This window comes from Lithobates pipiens, unplaced genomic scaffold (assembly GCF_037356315.1).
Source record: "Lithobates pipiens isolate NorthernLeopardFrog02 unplaced genomic scaffold, aLitPip1_a1.2 Scaffold_25, whole genome shotgun sequence".
NCBI lineage: Eukaryota > Metazoa > Chordata > Amphibia > Anura > Ranidae > Lithobates > Lithobates pipiens.
The window spans coordinates 97,835,470-97,857,594 of NW_027507787.1; the positions used below are offsets into that span (position 1 = coordinate 97,835,470).

The 22,125-nt window shown below is 40.9% G+C and overlaps 2 protein-coding genes across 6 annotated transcripts in view; one reads left to right on the forward strand and one right to left on the reverse strand.

The window, feature by feature from the left end:
• Nucleotides 1-12,388, forward strand: part of CLDND1 (claudin domain containing 1) — a 123,885-nt gene extending 111,497 nt beyond the window's left edge. For all 4 annotated transcript variants that reach the window (XM_077454758.1, XM_077454756.1, XM_077454759.1 and 1 more), the window contains exons 3-6: nucleotides 76-183; nucleotides 2,056-2,193; nucleotides 4,831-6,520; nucleotides 6,917-12,388. In XM_077454758.1, coding sequence (XP_077310884.1) covers nucleotides 76-183; nucleotides 2,056-2,193; nucleotides 4,831-5,051 — 467 coding nt within the window. In that variant the 3' untranslated portion in view covers nucleotides 5,052-6,520; nucleotides 6,917-12,388. The remainder of the gene's footprint in view (nucleotides 1-75; nucleotides 184-2,055; nucleotides 2,194-4,830; nucleotides 6,521-6,916) is intronic.
• ERCC1 (ERCC excision repair 1, endonuclease non-catalytic subunit) overlaps nucleotides 12,307-22,125 on the reverse strand; it is a 37,347-nt gene continuing 27,528 nt past the window's right edge. The window contains exons 9-12 of one of the 2 annotated variants that reach the window (XM_077454753.1): nucleotides 21,059-21,130; nucleotides 18,982-19,050; nucleotides 14,359-14,408; nucleotides 12,307-14,263 (exon numbers count right to left, since the gene is read on the reverse strand). In XM_077454753.1, the coding sequence (XP_077310879.1) occupies nucleotides 14,260-14,263; nucleotides 14,359-14,408; nucleotides 18,982-19,050; nucleotides 21,059-21,130 (195 nt within the window). In that variant the 3' untranslated portion in view covers nucleotides 12,307-14,259. Of the gene's footprint in view, nucleotides 14,409-18,981; nucleotides 19,051-21,058; nucleotides 21,131-22,125 lie in introns of both variants that reach the window. The other variant, XM_077454754.1, reaches the window with a different exon arrangement.

A 22,125-nucleotide genomic window follows, 5' to 3' on the forward strand; every position in this document is an offset into this window, starting at 1 on the left:
CTTTGAATAACAGTTGCATTTTAACCACTATTTCCTCCCCTCTGATTGTGATGTCTTCTATTTATTAACCAACAGAGGTTCTGCCTGATTTCCGGTGTGTATCGCTGTCCTTCTCTGACCAGTTTTTAGAGAAATACACCGAACCTGGAAACCACAACTCTAAGGTTGATCTGATCCGGACATGTAAGTAGGAATATTGAACTTTTGTGTTGTATGTAAAAATCGGACACTGGCTCTACCCATTGATCAAAGATCAATTAAAACATAAATAATCAAAGATTAAAACATAAAACTGGCATAGCGATTTGTTTAATTTATTTTTTATTTTTTGGCACCAGGGACTGGCTTCATCAAACAATTTTTCCATAAACTGGTGGGGGTTGTATAGCCTACCAAGCAGCTGCAGGAGTAATTCATACTGCATTGTAAAAAATCTGTCAGTTTGCATTCACAGTGCAACACGTGCTGCGTTTTATCACAGCACACCGTGCCAATCGCATGGCAATGTACAGCAGCATTTTCTACACTTCAAACAAAATGTATTAAAAAAAAACACGCTGCCCCCTCCTGCAGCCAGGAACAGACAGCTGCCAGAGTGGTAAAGTGACCTGGCAGCTCTCTGTTTTCAATACAAATCAAGCCTCCTGCTGTGCGGCCAGGTTCCTAACAGAACCAGTAGCAGTCCACGGCCTGAGGGATGGTGACATGACATGGAGGGCTGTGGTTCTGTAGTCTTATAGAACAATGCAACCGATATCGGTCAGCACAGGCCAAATGAACAGCTCAAAAGATTTTGTGATGAATGCATGAATTTTTTTTTAAATTTATTCTTTCTTCCTTAAAGCTTTCATAAATGTGAAAGTACATATAAATTTTGTAAAAGTAATATCCATAGAAATCTAAGGGGGGAACAAGACTTGAGCAATACATTTTTTGAACTTATCACAATGATAAAAATGAACACTTTCTATGGTATATTTAATGCTGCATACACATGACCGGTTTCCGACGGAGTTCCACTGAAACGGACTTGCATGATCACACCAAAGTCCATTAGTTTAGAACGCGGTGACATGCAACACATACAACGGGACTAGAAAAAGGAAGTTCAATAGTCAGTAGCCAATAGCTGCCCTTGTGTAGTTTTTGGTCCGTTGGAATAGCATACAGACTAACGATTTCCTGATGGGAATTGATTCCTTCAGAAAGATTTAGAACTAGGTCCATCAGAATTTTTGAAAACAGTCGGAACATCCGATGAAATGATTCCGTCTGACCTTTTCTGGTGGAAAGTCCGGTCGCGTGTACATGGCATAACAGATCAAAAGGGATTGAACAACAGAAGTTTATTGTTAGAGTTTAGATGACTATACCTTGTAATAATATATCTTGACTCATAAAATAGGGAATGCTTAATGGGTAGTTTTAGCTTTTGAAAGCTTCCCTTGTGATTTAAACTTCACAAAATTAGTAGGTGACAAATGCTGAATCTGGGCACTGAGACAAACCGGTTTAAAGCTGGAATAGCATGGCCTTGCAATGTTTCTGAAATATTACATATTTTATTACAGTATTTATAGGAGGGCAGGGCAGTTTATTGCACCTCTATACCTGTATTCTCTACCTTGATGTTTCTGTTGATCCTTTTGTCCACCGGAATCGAGAGAAATACCTGTCCAGGTATGGAGGAGAATGTGATTCTCTCCCCTTCCTTCCATAGTGCTGCATTGGGGGCCTGGGTGACCAATCACTAGGCTCCAGTATTGTCACATAGAGGCAGGAAGAGTCCTTAAGGCCTGCAAGTGTTGCCTCTTAACTTTCAAGAGTCACCCTTCATGATCTTGTTTCAAGTTCAGTGACTCTGAATGTATTGAAGCTACAAATAGACAGAAAACTATTATGTGAGGTTCATCTATAGTAACTCCTGCTCTTGTCAAGCCAGGCTTATTTGAAATCGATCTTTTGGGTCTCCTTGGTTATGAGGTAACATGGTCATATGCTGAGCAACTTACTGGGCTGCCTTGTGTTTGAGCTAATAAATTGTCATTGTTTCAGATCTTTGGCGGTGCCAGTTTTTGCTGCCGTTGGTCTCTCTGGGGCTCATATTTTTTGGTGCCATTATTGGCTTAGCTGGATGCGTGTGTCGCAGTCTATATCCAGCTCTGGGGACGGGAGCCTTACACCTCCTCGCAGGCAAGTCATAAATGGTTTTCTTCAATCTTTTAAATATGTCAGTTAATTTCTGAGTTTCTTTTTTTAAAACGATGTGCTATAAATGTAGTGGGAAGGAAGGTGATCATTTCTTTGTACAATACAGCAAGTTCTAGTGTATTTTGGAAGGTTGTTGAAGGCCCTTCTTTCCCAGCTGTATTAAAAAAAAAAAAAAAAAAAAAAAAAAAAAAATATATATATATATATATATATATATATATATATATATATGTATGTGTGTGTGTGTGTGTGTGTGTGTGTAGGTGACGGCATTGATGGGGAGGGTGCACATTGTAGCCAGAGCTGTTGTGTGTGTGTGTGTGTTTGTTTGTTTTTTTTAACGCCTCCCAGGGAACCTTCAAGAAATGCCTGGAGTTGGGCTTTGGGCTCCACTCACTCTTCTGAGACTCTGCCCCTTTTTTAAATAGTGGCAGGTGGTTTCGTTTTAAAAGCCAAACTAAAGCTAGCCATATATGTTGCAATCTATACAGTCTACTTTAGATTTACCGCCAGTGTATATAGAGTAAGGGCCTGCCTAAAACACCCTATTACATTTTCTCAGGTAGTTTCTCATACGACATAAGTATGGGTAGATCTAAATGAGATTGTGCAATCAGATTCTTACGTGGATGACCAGCTAAACGCATATTTGAGTAGCTGTTGGGAAAAGGAGAAGAAATAACAGGGATGCCATTACCAAGATAATGTCACATTCCTTATCAGCTTTCATTACAGATTTAATTTCTGCGGCTCCTTTTTTTTTCAAATTGTGCACATCCAGCCTTGAGCTTCATCTCTGAATCTCCTAGTGCTGCCATAATATCATCCAGACAGGGTGACTCCTTAAAATTGAGCAAGCCTTAAAGTATAACTAAAGGCAAAACTTTTTTTTTTTTTTTTTTTAGATTTGGTAGAGTGGAGAGGGACTAAAAGACCTGTCATGTTGCTGTCTGTGCCCTCTTTAGCAATATTCACCCTCTCTATTTGTCCTGTTTACCATTATCTGTGAAAGTAAAAGAAAATCCTAATTTTTGGGTTGTCAGCAGAAGAGTAATAGAGAGGACACGTTCCAATGGTGACACTATTTGACAGCAGTTATACCCTTATACAAAATTTTAAAAAACCCAACACTTTGCCCTTAGTTTTAAAGGTCACCCTTAAAAATAAACAACACTTTCAAATCGCACAAATCAGGTAAATCCTGTCCTTTATTACAATATATGGCCCTAAAGGTGCATTTTTAACTGTAACCATTGATGAGTGGGTTTATGCAAGAATATTTATTTTTAAATTGTTACAGTTGTACAGGTTTACCTATGTAATATTAAAAGGTTAAGTTCACCTTTTTAGTAAATTTTACAGCCCCCCTCTCCCCTGTAGCTGCTGAACATTTTAAAATCGGCAAAGCTTTGTGCACACACAAAGGGATCTATGAATGGAAAAAACTACAAGTTCCATCTGCCGTTGTGGCAGACGGCTTGTAGCTTTCAGGGGATTACAACTGCGCTTATTAAGTGCACTCCTAGTCCATACACACTTCCTCCAGCTTTGTAGCTGGCAGCCCCTATATAGAGGTACATGCAGAATGTTGGAGGAAGAGCTTGTAGGAGCCTCACATTGCATGCATGATCCATTGATCTCAGATGCAATGTTTTGTAGCCTCCTACAGGAAAAAAAATTCACAATTCTTTTTGGCAAAGTATAAGCTTTTTTTCAGTTTTTCATAAAAAGTGCCCATGTGCAAATTGGAACTCAATCTTAATCTCAATCTTAATAATGCAACACAAAAAATCAAAAACAGTCCATAAGTGCAAAACAATCCAATGAAGGAATGATCCGTGCAGAGTGAAAGTAAATTGATTCGTCACCAGCAGCACCCTCAGCTTATCAGATGTCCAGGACCATAAATTATAATGATCAAACAGGCAATTCGCCAGTTTGTCCAGGAGGGTAACCCTCATATGAATCATAGATTCAGGGAGACTCACAATGATAAAAAAATAGTCCCATAGTGAAGCCCATCATGATATAATAGGATTTATTTTAAAGGATGGCTACAATTACCTTCATACAAAACATAAAGGGCAATAGTTTTGTATAACAAAAGAATAGCAAGCTGTCGGATTCAAACACTACCGCTGGTAAGTGATCCGGTGTGCGTGATGTCATCACTAGTAGGCCACTCCCGGATGCATAGTATAATTACATAGATGCATTACGTCATTAACGAGACCTCTTCAGAGGATGTACCAAGTGGCTGCTATTTTTTCCTTTTTTACATTCTTATACAGTTTTTTTTTTTTTTTTTTTTTTTTTTTTTCCTAAAGGTAAACATAGCTTTTAGGATCAAACCTTCCCCTTTACTTACGTTGGATGCACTATTGTTTGATATTGTTTTACGCATTTAGGAGCCTGGAGCTTGGGCAAGTGACAGGGTGACAATCATCAGATATCAGGAACCTCCCAGCTCCAAAGCTAAATAAGGGGGGAATTATAAATATGTCACGAATAAGCTTGAACAGTTATGACTCTTCATATTCTTGCATAGGTCCAGTTGTGACTGGTATTGGATTAGCATTGTTCGATGTGTACTAATGTGTCCCTGCTGCTTCTTTTCAGGTGTGTGCACACTGGGAGCAGTCCTGTGTTTTGCCAGTGGGGTGTATATGTTGCAGAAGAGCCTGCCTCCTCCCCCAGGTGTACGCGGGGATTACGGCTGGTCCTTTTGCTTGGCATGCGTCTCCTCCCCTCTTCAGGTTATGGCTGGAGCTCTCTTCCTCTGGGCCTCTCTGGCCAGTCGGCGAGAATATTCACTAATGAAGGCTTACCGCGTGGCATGAAGGATTCAGCATAGCTACAAGCAGTGTTCACCCAGAACTATGCCAGCAGGTGGATATTTGGGCACCAGTGTTCTGACCTCAAACTCTGGTAACATTAATTCCATCTGGGATTGTTCCTGATGTTCAGTGGCTCCATATTATTTTTATGATTTTGTTTTTAAGCAGCACATTAGTCTGCAATGAATATATGCATACATCTCTCCATGTTTTGGTAAAGTAGAGTATGGCTAGATGCTGTGCTTTGCGTTTACTGCTGTCTGAGACCCCAGAAGGATGATTTTTGCCTACTGCTGGGATTGGCTTTTCACATATATATTCTTATGGCAGATCGTCTAGAGGTCATATGGAGGGGCATTTCTGAGGCCCCCTAGGGGCTGCTTTGTAAGAATATATGAATACCTTTTAACAGTAGTAGCTGAAGAACTAACTGAAGAATTCAGGTCTGCCTTGGCATTACAGACAGCCGTAAACCTTGATATGGGAAAGGATGCCTAAATTCCAACCAAAACAGAGAAGCAGTTTTCTTTTTTTTGCTGCGTGAAGTATTGGGACTCTGCGGTGTTGAATTTAGGGCTATATCTGTTATTTGCGTCACCTGTTGTGGAATGTTGTAGTGTTTTTATTTAGAATATTATATCTTTGTTCATGAATTCAGGGCAATAACACATTTTATTTTTTATTTTATTTTTTAATTGCTTTAAAGGTTACTTGTACTGAGAGAAATTTTGCCACCATTGCTGATCCCCTGAAACTGCTAGTTTTAATACTTCCTTTATGAGAAATAAGCATGTAGCAAGTGAGCTCAAAGCAGAGTCTTCAGGAGTATCACAAACCCAGACTTTTAAAAAATTTGTGTGGAATTGTCAGTTTTTTTTTTTTTTTTTTGCTGTTTGTCCCCACTGGGTAGATCGTCGACAAGACAAAACGTTGTCACTGGGACAAGAAGTGATGGGGTCCCTGTTTATTTCCTGCTTCCTTTCCAAATGACCTGTTATGTCTTTAGACTGGGAAGTATAAAGAAATCACACCAGCAACTCAGACAGCATGGAAAACAAAAACATGTCTAATTATTTCCTACTTTTAGTTAAAAAAAAAAAAAATAGCTTTGAATATACATTTTGATCTGGAAGTATTGGATCAGCAGCCTATTTCTGTTTACAATTTTTACAGCATTCACAGAAAAAAAATAATTTTAATATTTGAATGCTAAAGAGATAAGGAGCAATAGGGACATCAGCATTATCCTGGTTATTAAAGGACACTCCTTTGCTAGGTAATGGTGGTTTTGGGCATTTAATTTGATGTCTATTTCACAGTAATACAGTTTGCAATCTGATTTTAACCATTTTAATACCTTAAGGCAGTTTGAAGGGAAAACTATAGTGAGCACATGTTTTGAATGATTGCTGTAATATTTACATTTTAATATTTGATGTGATTTAAAGCTCAATTGAATTATCAGTTTAAGGGTCCTTTCACACGGGGCGGATCAGTTCTGATCCGCCCCGTGGATGTCCGTTTGCTCAGCGGGGATCACTCCGCCGATCCCCGCTGAGCAGGGAGATGACAGGTCTGTCTCTGCACACTGCGCAGGGACGGACCTGTCACAGCGCCGCTCTCCCCTATGGGAGATCGGATGACGACGGACCGCAGTGCCCGTCGTCATCCGATCCGATCCGCAGACGGATGGAAAAATAGCTTTTTCCTCCGTTACACTTTTTCGGATCGGAGCGGGTCGGATGTCAGCGGACATGTCACCGCTGACATCCGACGCTCCATAGAGCTCTATGGAGCACCCGTTCAGGTCCGCCTGAAAAACTGACAGGCGGGCCTGAACGGGACGTCGGTGTGAAAGAGGCCTAAAGGCCTCATTCACACAGGGTGCACTAAAGCATACAACTATGAAGTACCATGTTTATCTATGCATGCAGTCTTGTTGTTTTCAGTTGGGATGCAGCAGCTGCACAGACATGGGCATTTGTGCGGGTGCAAGGCCCTGAACGCAGACAGTCAAATTGGGAGCAGCCGCTGCATCCCAGTTGACACTAATGGGATGAGATGCATGTAATACCTATAAACAGGATCCTCCATGGGCCTATGATTTAGTCTGGGTTCATACTGGTGCGCTGCATTTGGCTGATTTTTGAGTCAGAACTAGAACTCTCTAAGAAGCAAAATTCATGTTTCTTGCTGATTGGAAAGCTTTTCCACTTTCTATAGGAAACAAACGGTAAGACTTTTCATGCACCTAGAATATATTTTGCTAAAATTCAGCTGGGCTTTAACACCTTTTAATGCTGTCTCATATTTGAATTACTGCATGTATCTCATCCACATAGTAAAACCTTTTCAATTAAAGTAGTATTAAACCCTCATTGTATAAAGTATTTTCCCCTTTAGCATGCTCGTATTAACAATTGGCAGGTTATTAAGCAGTATTTTACCCCAGATGTGCCTGCCTAAAATATGTACAACCTATTCTTTCCTTGCGGTACTTCTCTGAATTTCCAGATTAGGGATTGTGCAGTGTTCACAAGTGACCTCCTATGTCCGGACTACATGTCCAAGATTCCTTGCACCCAGCCCTGCTCTCATAGAGCTGCAGCAGGTCCTTCCTCCCAGACTTTTGTAGTCCTAGCTAGGAGTAACAGCGTGGTTATGATGGGGCTCCTGGGAGGCCTTGCATAGTGGTGTAGCCACACAGTAGGTGTAAGTAAATGTGGTATACATGTTATTTTAAGCTTTTGCTGCAAAGACAAAGGGTACAACAATATTTCAAATAAACAAGTCATGGTGCTACAGATAAAATTTGTTTGAGGGTTTAATAACACTTTAATCAAATCTGACTGGTAGACTTGCATTGAGGGAGCATCGGCTGGTTCACGCTGGTGGGTTGTGGTGCATTACTGCACTCGTGTGGTGTTTTTGATTTTTAGCAACGCCCCAACTTACTAACACAATGCATGAGAGTTGTAACTTGCCCCAATGTACAGATGTGAAGACATTTTAGGTTTGTTGCATGTTAAACAAGCCTGTGTTAAGGTAAGGTACTACTAGTCAGGAAGCATAACCTGCATATGTAATCAGTCCATGTGGCTACCACTATGTACATATTAGTTATAAAAACCTTATCTAGTTTTCAATCTTATAAGACATATTGATCATTTACATTACACTATAGTTCCTCTTTAAAGGTAGTGTAACCTCGGGCAACTGATTTATAGTTAGTTTAGCTCTGTTATCTGAAGGAAGACCCTGGTTCTGCCAGCCAGAGTTCCGGGCCATTAAAGCGGTTCTGCACCTAAAAAATATTAAAAGCCAGCAGCTACTAATATTGCAGCTGCTGATTTTTAATAAATGGACACTTGCCTGTCCCAGGGTCCAGCGATGTCGGCGGCAGATGACGAGCGATCGCTCGTCTCTCTGCTGCCCCCGCCGCCATCCTCTGTCAGGGAATCGGGAAGTGAAGTGTTGCGGCTTCACTGCCCGGTTCTCTACTGTGCATGCGTGAGTCGCGCTGCGTGTCTCTTCTGGTCCCCGCTGTGTCCTGGGAACTATGTGTTTCCCAGAACACAACGGGGGGGGCGGGGCATCTGCGGCGGTCTGTCCCGGAAGTGGGTGCAGATACCTGGATTATCCAGGTAACTGCACGCCCCTCCCCCCTGAAAGGTGCCGATTGTGGCACCGGAGGGGGGGGTGGGGGATCAGATTAGCATAGCAGAACTTCCACTTTAGGGTGGAGAACCGCTTTAAGTAGTCTTTGTTCTTTGAAAATGCCCATAACTTTTGTCATTCGGTATGTCGCAAACCTCATTCCCTTTTTGTATTGCTGCAGATATTCAAATCTGACATTTTGCTCCATTGTGTAACTGTCAGGTGTGCACATATATTAGTGGCAGAGACAAGCTATGCAATACCTATGAAAAAGGCAGAGCAAAGGTGTGGTCTAATGGTTTATACATCACAAACAGATTTGGTAAGCAGGTAAGTCTTCAGTTAAAGGCTATGTTCACCTTTTGATTATGGGGGAGATTTAATAATACTGGCGCACACAGAATCTGGTGCAGCTGTGTATAGTAGGTAATCGGCTTCTTAAATTAAGCTTGGACAATAATCCCACATTCTCATGGGGCTCTTTGACATGGTAAATCGCCACCTATTGCTGGCAACGGCACCATCTGAAATGGTGCGACACCACACCGATTCCCAAAACCCACACAGATGTCTCTCAAATCACCCCTGAAGTCGGACTGAAATGCTGGTTTGAAACCGTGCGAGTTCAGCTCAACTCACACAATTTCAAACCTGCATTGTGTGAAGTCAGACTAAAACCTAGAAGCTGATTGGTTACTATGCAAGGGTGCAATTCATTCTGTGTGCTCCAGTTTTAGTAGATGCAATACTAACGTGAGGGCCAGTATATATGATCCAGGATTTTGGAGCAGATGATGCACTATATTTGAGGGGAAAATTACACATTTGCTATAAAATCCCTTCCTGATCTTCTAAGCTAACCTAGAACCACTTCCACCATGGTACACTTACCGCTTCTTAGCATTATCAGCCTTCCACCGTGTTTACATCCTTGATGCAAAAATCTTCTCCTTTGCAGTATGGCAACTTTCAGGGCAAATAGAAGTTACTGCACTGGAAACGCCCAGTAAGATTTCTGCATCCAGGATCTAAACCACCATGTGATGCTGCCACAGAGCGGTTAGAATGAGGACAGTCTAGGGCAGGGGTGCCCAACCTTTTGAGGAGTGAGGGCCAATTAAGTGAATTGGTAACTGGTCGCAGGCCACAATGAGCGGAGCCCACTCTACTCTATGGGCCCTCTGATCCAATCTGATTCGTCCAGACGGAAGGGGCAGATCCCCCTTCTTTTTTTTTGGTAGGCGGGTGTAAACAGACCCAAGTCCGTTTACATCTGCTGCTCCGTACAAGTGAATAGTAAGTCCGATTGAGTCTGACCAATCATGTGAAAGGGGCCTAAGGCTGCTTTCACACTGATGCACTGCTATTTGCCCAAAGCATGGGTGCAGCGCAGTGAACCTGTGGATTTTCTGCAGGTTAGCTGCACTTTTCCATAAACTTCTATTAAATTCTGCAGGTGTGGTGCACTTTCTGAAGGCGCAACAAACCCGCAGGTAATAACAGAAGTGTATGGCTCGATGCAGGTAACCCGCAGGGGCACTGCACCTGTGGATCAGTTTGAAAGCAGTCCAGTAACCACTTCAAAACAGATATATCCATATCTACTGTGAATTTGGTAGTAAACTTACCTTTAATAACTGTCTTCCATTCTGGTATCGCTGGCTGTTGCTGTCCCAGGTGGAGTGCATTTGGTATCACTCCACCTGTGACAGGAGCGGGCGCTATACAGGAAGCTTTGGCTTATGTGGCTCTGCTCCGTAGCCACTTGCTTCCACTACCAGTGGCTTCATTCACAAAACTGCTGCTCTGGGAAGGCTGGTCGGCAACCCGTGATCTGGGCTTGCCAATCTGCCATCTTAAAGCAGGAGGTTGAGGGCCACATCAGAGGGCTCCGCGGGCCACATGTGGCCACTGGTTGGGCACCCCTGGTCTAGGGGGCAGGAAGTTTTTATAGAGTAAGTTTAGTGGTACTTTAAAGCGCACAATGTTTACTATTATCCAAAACCACCCAAAATAAATTGGTTGGCGTTGGGCTTTAAAGTGCAGGTAGTGTGTTGTCCTGCTAATCTTCAGGTGACATTGCTATCTGATACTACCTGGTGTGTCGGATAATGTATCCCTCACTAGATCCTGCCGACCTGTACAAGAACACTGTCTACCATGCCTGCCAGAGATCAACGTAAAATCTCTTTATAAGGCAACAGGGCCACTTCAAAGAAAACCTGTACTTAAAAAAAAATATACAAAGGCTGCTCTCTCTATCTGAAACTGATCATTGACTGGCTGTCATGCTTCAGTTGTTTTTAAGGCACTGACCCGACAAGTTTACAGATCGGAAGTTCTGACTCAATATTGAAGCCAGAGATGGCCAGGAAATGTTATTTGGAAGGATAGCAATGGACACCACCTTATCTCTTTTTTTAAAGTGATTGTAAATGCTCATCTTATAAAACAACCCATTCTGTTTAAAATAGAACTGAAAGGCAAAACATTTGTGTATAATATTAAAACCCCCCCCCCCCCCCCCCTCCCTTTTATTTTTAAATAAGTGATCACATTCCCTCTGTTCTCAGCTGCATAAGAGCAGTAAATAGAGTCGCTGGTTCAAATCCCAACCAGACCAGGACACTACCTGCCTGGAGTTCCCTGAAGGGACTGATGTGAGCGTGCACTGTACAGGGATAGGGACAATTGTAGACACTTGCACAGGTTGAAGTGGATGGACTGGTGTCTTTTTTCAACCTTACTAACTATGTAAGTAACCATGACGTGTTCTCATGCCTAGTGTAGTCAGTTTTTAATAGGAAAGAAGACGGAATGGTAGGATCACCAGGGATTTCACACAAAGGAAGCAATACAAAATTAACTTTTTAATACAAGTACATGGTCCAGCAGACATGTCAGGAATATGAAAGGTTGGGCTTACCGATTCTTGAAGTTCAGATTTCCTTTAACCCTGACTGGGCAAAGAGGTTTTCTCGATAGAAAGATCAATGAAGTCTACATATGCCTCCTCTGCACTGAATTGCTGCTGCCCCTGAAATTTCCTGCACAAGTTAGTGAACGTGCAAACTTGAAACCTATCCAAAGGAACACAAGACAGCCTTTTGATTTGGTGATTGGCTGCTCTGGCACCTTCTATGGCCCTTTGGGAGAAAAGTATAGTGTAATGTGTTCCCTAATATTTGGAGGCACTGGGTTTTTGGCAAGCTGCATCGGCCAATAGTTGTAAAAGGTGAGTGGGGGAGGTCAGGATAAAATACTAGTGATTCCTGCTATTAAAAGGGACCTGCTTATTTGCCTACTCTCTATTTCCAAAGGAACCAAATGAATGCTTTTACAAAGAAGGAATGGTTTTAATTAAGAATGAACCCTTTCCTTTAAGCAATAACCTTAACTGACTTTTTAGGCATAGGAATGTGTTTCAGCCTGAAACCTCCAGCCGACACCTGTGATATTCTGTATAGACTCGTACAATGTATTTATATGTATTATGTAGAGGAAGAAACAAATGCACATACTGCATAAATTGTAGTGTCTACCAGACTTGTGTATGTTACTTATTGTACATTCCGATCTACTAGTGATTAGAACTCCAATATTATTCAACAATAAGAATGTTTATTACAGGAATCATATGCCATTTATACCAACATACAATAAACAGTTGTTACAAAAAAGAATTCTTGTGTTCGATGTTTTAAAAGCTGAAGAATGAGATCTGGCAGGGGAATTCATCAAGGTTGGTGCAGGAAGACACATGGCAAGAGATGTGGGTTCTTGGAAAACCATAAGCTGCCACTTGATAAATGAATAGCACCCATTTGACTTCTGTCTGCACTCTGGTTGTCCTCAATAGGCATTGGAAGCTGCCAGACATTAACCACCTCAGTACCGGGCACTTTCACCCTCTTCCTGCCCAGGTCAATTTTCATATTTCAGTGCGGTCACATTTTGAATGAGAATTGCTCATTAATGCAGCACTCTACCTAAATTAAAGTTGTATCTCTTGAGACAGATGGAGCCTTCTTTTAGTGGTACTTAATCACCACTTGGTCTTTAATTTTTTATAAAATTTTGAAAATAGTTAATTTTTCTTTACTGATATGCGCTGAGGAGGCTGCACTCATGAGACACTGATAATTCAGTGCAAATGCTGTACTCACTGTCCTGTCAGCTCTGCTCTCCTTTCCGCACACGCTGTCTTTGTGTGAGGAAAGGAAAGCCAATAACCTGCAAGACTGTTTACATGTAACCAGCTAGGATTGAATGCAGTAGATCACATGGTTTACCCCGATTTGTGATCACAGACACTTCCAGATGCGTGCCCCAAAGGAAAGAGTGTTCTCTGGAGGACATCCAGGGATGCGCCCCAGAACTGAAGAGCCGTGCTGTATGTCAGATATAGCGCAGTGGGTTCGAGGTGGGTATACACTGTCATTTTTTTCCATTCAACGCAGCAGGCTGAATGGAAAAAACAAAAAAAAAAATTGCTTTACTAACACAAGCATTGTTAGTGCGGCAAAGGCAGCTGTGCCTTGGTGTTCTGACAGGGGGACCAATCCCTTCCCTGCCAGAACATGCTGATCAAATGCCGGTTTTCAAAAGAGGCCAGTTGTGAGGCAGATATAGACACAAGCTAAAAGTCGGAGGGGTTTTGTCAATTTTTCATCTCATCGCTTTACCAGCAAAACCATGAAACTCATGGTGCTGCTTAGCCCTCATGCTATCTACATGTTGTGATTGCAAAACACTTTCTCTGGCCCCTGATGTTGTCAAAAGATGGAGACAGCATAAGAGGGGCTGTGCAGGAGAATAGGTTGTATGATTTTGCTGGTAAAAGCCAGCAGATGCCAGTGCCGATTGCTGGACAAATGGTGCTAGGCATTTATTAAAAGGTACATGTGTTATAAGGATCAGGGTTTAATGAAACCCCAGGGCTCCTCCAGAGGTTACTAGGGGTTCCTTGAGCAATTTCTCCCTCAGATAAATTGTGTCAGGGGGAACTTATCTTTTTTTTTTAGCTATCTGTAAGGGAGAATTCTTCCCACTGACCATCACACTATTATATTATGAGTAGATACAGCATATTTTAGCAGGGGTTCCCCGAGACCAGAAAGTTATTTCAGGTGTTCCTCTGTTGAGAATGGCTGATATAGATGGTTAATTCTAGGATGACCTTCCACTTAAAAAGTGTTCAATTAAAAATATTCTCTTCTGCACACAGTTGCAAATACAGTTCAACTGTCAGTTGTGATCCAAATGTGATTGGGGTTGGAATCTGTAAGCTTGGTGAAAATTGGTGGCTCAGGGTGACCAGTACTTGTTTAAAGTGGTTCTCCAGGAAAAAAATAAACAAACACTTAAACTCTTCGGAAGTACTCACCAAAGGGGGCTTTTAGGAGTCTGCAAGCATAAACTTGTTAACTACAAGGGAGCTGTAATGAGCCAATAGGTGTAAACTACTAGCAGCTCATTTCTGTGAGTGAAAAAAAGTTTTGATTTTTACTTTTAGGAGAACCTATTCCTGAGTGGTTGTACACAGGCACATCCCTCATCTAGAACGATGAAAAATAATCTTTCATTAGTCACAGATTTTTGCAACACGTTGAAGAAAATCAGACCCGTGATTGTCAGACTTGGATGGACCTACTTCTTTGTATTGAGGAATGGTTCATGTAGAGTATCAAACAGTCTCTTTGCCTAAAAAGGAGAAGGAAATGTGATGTTAAAGCACCAAGTATAGCAACAAAAATGTTTTCACCTCGATCTAGACCTTGCAGTGTATTGAAGGTACACTGTTTTTAATGTATAACTGTATTGTTTACCTTCTTAAAAAAAAAAAAAAAACATTGAAAAAAAATTCATGTTTTCACCTGGTGATCCTGCCAGTAATACTTTCTATGGTGGCAACATTTACTAACTGTGCTGCATAGAGGAGCAGTATTGTCACCCTAGAACAGGATTGCAGTAGCTCTTCTCTTCATAAGGTGAGGTTCTGTAGTCCTCAGAGAATGCTGGGAACAATACTGAAATATATTGTTATTAGCTAACAAGATTCTTGGCAGGATCAGCAGTGTTTTTTTTTTTTTTTTTTTTTTTAAGTACTTTAAATAGAAATGATTAAACTCCTTCAAACTGTTTATTTAACAACCTAAAAGGGGGCAAATATGCAAAGTCCAAAAAGGTTTTCATGCAAAAAAATAAAATAAAAATAAAAATAAATCTGTCTGAAAAATACAGGGGCTGTTATTGACAACTTTCTACCTGGCTGCTATCCTGTGCCATTGGCTTTAATACTTGGAGGCACTAATTCAGAACAAGTTAGAGAAAAACTGGCAACTAACATTTTTTATAGCAATAAAATACTTCATAAGATCCAGGTAATGCTAGTTTACTTCAAAGTGAACTAAAATATTGCAAAAAGTATTAAATCAGCGTAGTTAGAAAAGTAGTGTATGATGTGACCAACTATATTAACACAATTGTGTATATATCAGGTTGCAAACTGACCTCCGTAAAGTTAATTTCACAAACACCTCTCAATACGTAAGCAATCAAAAAAGTGTAGTGCAACCTTTAAATTTGAAGGTTGCACTACACTTTTGATTGCTTACTTTGAAGTAAGCAATCAAGAGGCCCCCCAATTTTCAATTTCTTAATAAGTGATTTAACAGTACTGACTGGCATATTCAGGGTTTTGGATATCTTTTTTATATCATTTTCTATCATTGTAAAGATTCATTACCTTTGTTACACAGGTCTTTTGACTGTTCTTTTCTACCTCCTCATGGCTCTGTGTCTAGCCTGCTTAGTGCATCCATGTGAGAGCTAACAAACTCATTGACTATTTATACACAGACATGAATTGTGATTTAAAAAGCCACAAATGTAGTAAATTAACCTTTAATTGCCATTTTAACCTGTGTGCCACCCTCCGTGTCAGTACCAAGGCCAAACATTTGATCAGGGCGATTTGTGTTATTATACAACTTTGTGTTATTTAAAAAGGATCCAAAAAAGTGATAATAAATGGCTTCATGTTATTGCTATCCTTAAATAAGAGTTTTTTTGGCATGATCAGTCATATTTTCAATATTAATGCAAATATTTCACAAATTTGTGCCAGGGTATGCAAACTTTTGAGCATAATTGTGTGTATATTATATATAGTAAAGGTCAAAGCATAATAAACTGATAAGAAATCAACACTATATATGAAACAAATGTTGAAATATTGTGCAAAAATCAACATATGATGCATTAAAAAGTCCAGTAAAAATAAGAAAGTAAAATAATCCAAGTCCAGTGCAAAGATGGTTGTAAACTGAAAACAGGCTCTATCGGTATATGTGATCCAAAACTCAAATGGTGATTCAAACAGTGCTCAATCCCCACAATGAAACATGATGTGCAGTGGCCGCTCACCTTATAATCAATAGTAATCGCCCTTTCATAGTTGCTGCTCCTGCTGCCATTTGTGTCTCAGGAAGGAGCCCCAAGCTTCGGTTAGCTCCCAAACACTGGCTACAAGATAAGATGTGGACCTAGGAATGGAGATTTCATCCCACCCAAAGCTCTACAAAGGCTCCAGGACCTAATCCAGACTGAAAAACTGTTTTCTCAAAAGAATATACAAACCCTGGAGAACCTCAGCTTATGTAGGCAAGATACCTAGGGGACACAAATACCATCCCCAACCTTGCAATTCAGTCTCTCACCAAGTCAGGGACTCCTTTCATGCTAAACTGTGAGAAGGGCTATATGCTCCACAACAGGATATAGCAAATTTACAAAAAGACCTAGTTAATGTAGGAGTGGGCAACTATATGCAAGATAAGGTTCAATGTATTTATTCGATAGGGGAGAACCTCCGGAGGAATGGAGGATGGTAAAGGATCTGGGAGTCCTAGTAGGCAGACTCAGCAATAGCATGCAATGCCAAGCTGCAGCAAGCAAGGCCAGCAGACATTTAACATGCATATTAACTCAAGAAGATAAAACGATAGATCTGCCCAGTTTGGCCACATCTTGAGTATGCTGTCCAGTTCTGGTCGCCAGTCCTCAGGAAGGATGTGCTTGAACTAGAGAGAGTCCAGAGAAGGGAAACAAAGCTAATAAGGGGCTAAACTCTGTTTTTGGGTAAACCAACAACCCTTTGCAAACATTCTCCCTGAAAAGAGGCACTTAAAGCGGTTTGGTACCTAAAAATGAAACTTCATGTTATTAAATTCACCAGATAGCATACTTACCTAAACGAACCCTGAAAAAAAAAAATATTCTTTACTTACCTTTTATTTCTGATGTTTCTGCTGACTTCCTGGTTGTCCTCCCGTGGGAGTAGGCGTGGTTATTGTCCTCGCAATGGTCCCTGGGAAATTTCTAAGCCATTTCCCAAGAATCCATGGGGGACAATGAAATTGCGAAATCTCGCGAGATTTCGTTAGGACGCCGGTCACGTGACGAGGGTGTGTACGAATTTGCCATTTTTAAAGTGGGCAGGCAGCTGTATCTGCCATTACCACTATTGCACACTGAGCATGTGCTAGATGGAGCGGAGCATGCTGGGAGCCGAGCGTCATCGATATACAGGAAGTAAATGCCTGTGGGCTTCAGACGCCCACACTTAAAATGGAAAACGCCAGAGCAGTTTTTTAAAAGTCATCCCGAGCAAAAGAATCGTCGCGCCGGGGGTCAAAAAAACGCCGGACGTGGATGCTAAGCGAAGGTAGCAGTCGCCCACCTGTGACACAGGTAAGAAAAAAAAAAAAAAAAGAGCGGAATCCCCCTTTAAGAGGGGATACAATAGCGATCTACAAGCCCTTGAATAGTGACTCTGGCATTCGGGAGAAACTTCAATCTTAGATCTCTAAAGAAGACACATGGCCACTCGAAGCTGAATGAGAAATTGATCAATCAGGCTATATACAATAAGGGTTTCTTTACTATTAGAATGGTGAGGATATGGAACTCCTTTCCACAGTTGGCTGTATCAGCAGAGTGTGTTGCCAAGTTAAAAAAGCTTCTAGATGTGTTTCTTGGTGAACACAATGTACAAGGATATGGAAAACAGAAGTTACAGAGACACTCTCAGGCATAACTGGATGGACCGATGTCTTTATTAAACTTTACCAACTATGTAATTCTATACAGTACATAGAGCTGTTTTTTGGCACACATGTTAAAATGCACATCTTAGGCCTGATGGTTTCTTTTAACCCCCCAAACATTATATATTTTCTTGAAGCAGAGACACTGGAAAACAAAATGAAATTATAGTACAACTAAAGACAAAAAAACAGTTTTTTTTTTTTGTTTTGGACAGAGTGGAGAGGGATTTAGAATGAGGGGCACAGATGGCAACAACAATTGACCACCTGTGCCCCTGTTAAAGTAGATTCACCCTCTTCTATTTGTCTTGTTTACCAAAGTAAAAGAAAAGCTTAAATTTCGGGTTGTCCCCAGAAAAGTAATCGAGGGAAATTCTTCCATCCCCAAGGAATTCCTTTAATTTTCACGGATTCCTTCTTCCTGTTTGGATATGGGACAGGAAATTAAGGGAAATCTCCCCACTGGGACACAGATGGTGGGAAAAAAATAATTGCTCTATCCAAAACAAAAAACAAAAAAAAGAGTTTTGCTTTAATGCCACATGATATTAACACAGTGGTTTATCAAGCGTATTATTTCATTTAAAAAAATAATACTAAAGTTAATTTTAGTGTACACAAAGCGATGTATTACTTAGTTTTTTTGGCAAAACATAAAAAAAAATGAAGTTTCACCAAGTATGTCAAACCCCTAAAACTGCATGCACCAGTGAAAACAACAAACTTGGGTACACAATAATGTCCATAGGTGACACTGTACAGTGGCCTGTGGAAGCCAACACCAAAAGTGGATAGTTGGCTTGTGACATTAAACCCCCCCCCAAATAAATGCGAGTGTTAGATGAAGAGCTGCATACAGATGTGAATTTTAGTGAAAGGTCCCTTTAAACTTTTTCCTACAATTGGGGAGCTGCACATTTTACTTATTCTAGTATCATGCACGCCATGCCAAAATTACAAGTGCCAGAGCGCTGGCGCCAAGATTGGTAAGTAGGTATAGGGAGTTGGAACAAAGCGCAAAATTCTCACAGTCAAATTCTATTGCAAGCCATATGTGATTTAGGGTTCCTGCATGGATGGACTCTTCAGTGACACCATAAGAATACACACTGTGCATTCAAAATGTGAACCAGACATCACAGCTTCAGTTAGCTAGTAGGACTTACTTTCTGTGGTCCAAATCCTGGGCACAAAGACAAGTCTTCTCGAGAGGCACTGGCAAGGTCTGAAAGAGTCTAAAAGGTAATGATACAGCAAGAGATTTATAAAAAAAAAGGGAAACATTGGTTATTTTTGCAATAAACCCATATTTAGTTATTACTAGAATATTTAATGCCAAGTCATTTTATAAGCTACTGATGAACCATATTTACATAACTTTATTAAGGCTTTCTAACCCTAACATTGGTCCCTGAAAAACAATCCACTATGGAGAGAACATTACAGGAGCAGATGGCAGGCATTCGGGAGGCAATACTGGCACCTCCTGAACATCTTTTTTTTTTTTTGCCACCCGAATGGGGTTTTTAAATGGGAATACTGCACTGGATCTGCTAGTCCAGCGTTTGGCTTGCAGTTGTATTACAGCCCAATTCGCCTGAATGGAGCATGTTTGGTGGCAATAGTGCCCACCGAACATACCAGAGATGTACAACTTATGTTATTTTATGATGGACTATCAGGGGGGTGGGGATGTGGATAAGTGGATGGTGGTAAAACCATGGCTCAATTGTGTATTTTCACCACCCCCAACCGCTAGTGTAAATAAGCCCTTGTATATACAATACTGTGCATTCTTCCTCCACTGGTCATTGGTAGTTCATTGCAATCACTCAGCCTCCCAGGCCCACCAGAGCTAAGATAATATCTACAGGTGTTCATGCCATACCTCAGCACAACAGCATAAAGCAAGCCTTACTACAGGAGCTGATATTCTTCATGCAATAATTTGCCTAGAATTGAACCATCTCTGGCAGGGCTTGACAAATTTGCTTTAAATCTAGAAGGCAGCTAAAAAAGTTAGGGGACAGTTTAACAAATCAAAACTTAGGAGTGGAACATGTAACATGTTCCCGAAGGTAAACTTATTCTTTAACCCTTGCACAGCCCGAAGGGTTTGAGTATTTTTTTGCACACATTTAAAAAAATAATTTTAGGCACGACGATTACAGAAAACCCGCAAACATAATATTTTTTCTAAAAGCAGACACCCTAGAGAAGAAAATGGTGGTAGTTCCAATTTTTTTATGTCATGCAATATTGCTGCAAAAATCTAGGAAACAAAATTTCAGTAAGAAACACATTAAAAGTTAATTTTTAGGGACCCTGCATGTCTCCCCTGTGCTCCACTAAATGTGATGCATTGCAATGCACATCGCACTGCATTACATTCTGTCCTGGCCTTGATGGCCAAGTAAACTTGCAACAGGGACCTGGAAGTGACCTCATACAACACTTCCAGGTCAACAACAAAAAGGGTAGGAGAGCTTTCCTTCCTCCCCTCTACCCAGCGGCACCCACTATGCCAGTTCCGGGCCCACGATTGGGCAAGCAGAGTATGGTATACATAGTGGGACGGGGGGGGGGGGGGACGGGGGGGGGGGGGTTGGGTCGGGGGTTTACTGGGTGTATGCAACATTCGGACGGCCGGACAATTTCTTGTCGCCGTTGTGACCTCGTGCCTGGGGTTTGTCTAGCTCTGATCTTTGGGCAGGCTGACTGTATCCAATTTGATTGTTGTGCAACTAGGGAACAACCAGCATGTTGGATTTGTAATGTGGTTACAGCCAGCGGCTCACCCCTACCGGAAGAACACAATAGCTCTGTGTAAGAGATTCCCACATTAACACTCACTGTGTTGATGGAAAAAAAAAAAAAAATCAAGCAATTTTCCTTCCAAGAAAAATTGCATCATCTATGGCTGCCTTTACTAAGCCTTCTGCAGCAGTGCCATTTCTTTCTGCCAACCAGTATTGGCTACAGTATGACATTTGGCTGTAACATGCTATGTAGTGTCCCTAAGTGCACAGGCATTGCCCTAAGGAATTATCTGACAGAATAGGAACCCCAATAGTGATGAGGAAGCTGTTTTACTCACAGTGTTTACGGTCTCTGTAAGCTGCACCAAGAGGCATGTGTTGCATAGCAGTGACAACCCAGAATGTGAAACAGCATATCATTTACCTTGTATTTTTATTAACACAAAAAGGTACACTTATTCAAATCTAATTCCACAGAACTGACCCCGAATGTGGTGAGCAGTGTGCAACTGTCTGTCTTGTTCACCGACTTCACTGTGGTAAGGCAATCTGTAACCTAAGGAGAGAAATAAATAACATTAAAGTGATAGTTTATATTTAATCAGGTAAAATTTAATAAAAGGCTGTCTAAGCATTGGTTACATTCTCCTCTCTGCCATTTTAGGGCCGTGCATGGAAAATTCCTGTCTGCTGTATCTTTAGCACTCTTTTCAGCATAACACACCTAACATGGTGAATGGTAACGTGTGTAAAATGCCAACACCTCAAATGTACATCAAAAGTTTAAAAGGTGCAATTGCCATCATAAAGTCAACCTGCACTAGGAGGGACACTGAGTGGTCATTGTTGTCTTCTCAAGAGCTGTGGCCTGGCTTTTGGGGAGAAATCATACAACTGTCAAAATGTCTTGCTGGGTAGATGTGGAGGAGTGGGCATCTCTAGGCAGATTCATTTGCATGCAGACTGCCTTTGTCAATGCCCACTTGCGATAGAGAGTCTCCATTAATTGGTAGAAATAAAATACAATTAAAGAAAAAGAACAACCCAGGAAGAGTCAGTCTGGATCTAGATAATGCTCAATGTCATCTAGCCAGCAAATAAGGTGGAGGCTTTAAAAGGACATGCTGCAGCTTCTAATACACATTGTGAGAAGCTTACAGTGTGCAGTGAAATTAGAGTTTTAGCTTTTATTGAAGAAGAAGGAAGTTACAGCAAGAATAAAGGTAAAAGGACAAAACACATCACACAAGAATAATTTAAAAAGCAGCCTTCAATCCAAATACTAGAAATGTATTTTTTTTTATAGTCTTCCATCATAACCATAAAGTACAAAAATCATGTAATTGTAATGACATAACACAGTAGAATAACTACAATGTAGACAAATACAGTTAAAGGAGTATATTTATGGTTACAGAATAATGAGAATGTAAATTATTTATTGTAGCAAACATGTAGAGAAGGTATAATGCATACAGTATCTGGTAATAGAAGGTGGAGTGTGGCCATCTATCCTAACAACCAAGATCCCCAAAGATTATGTTCCCAACA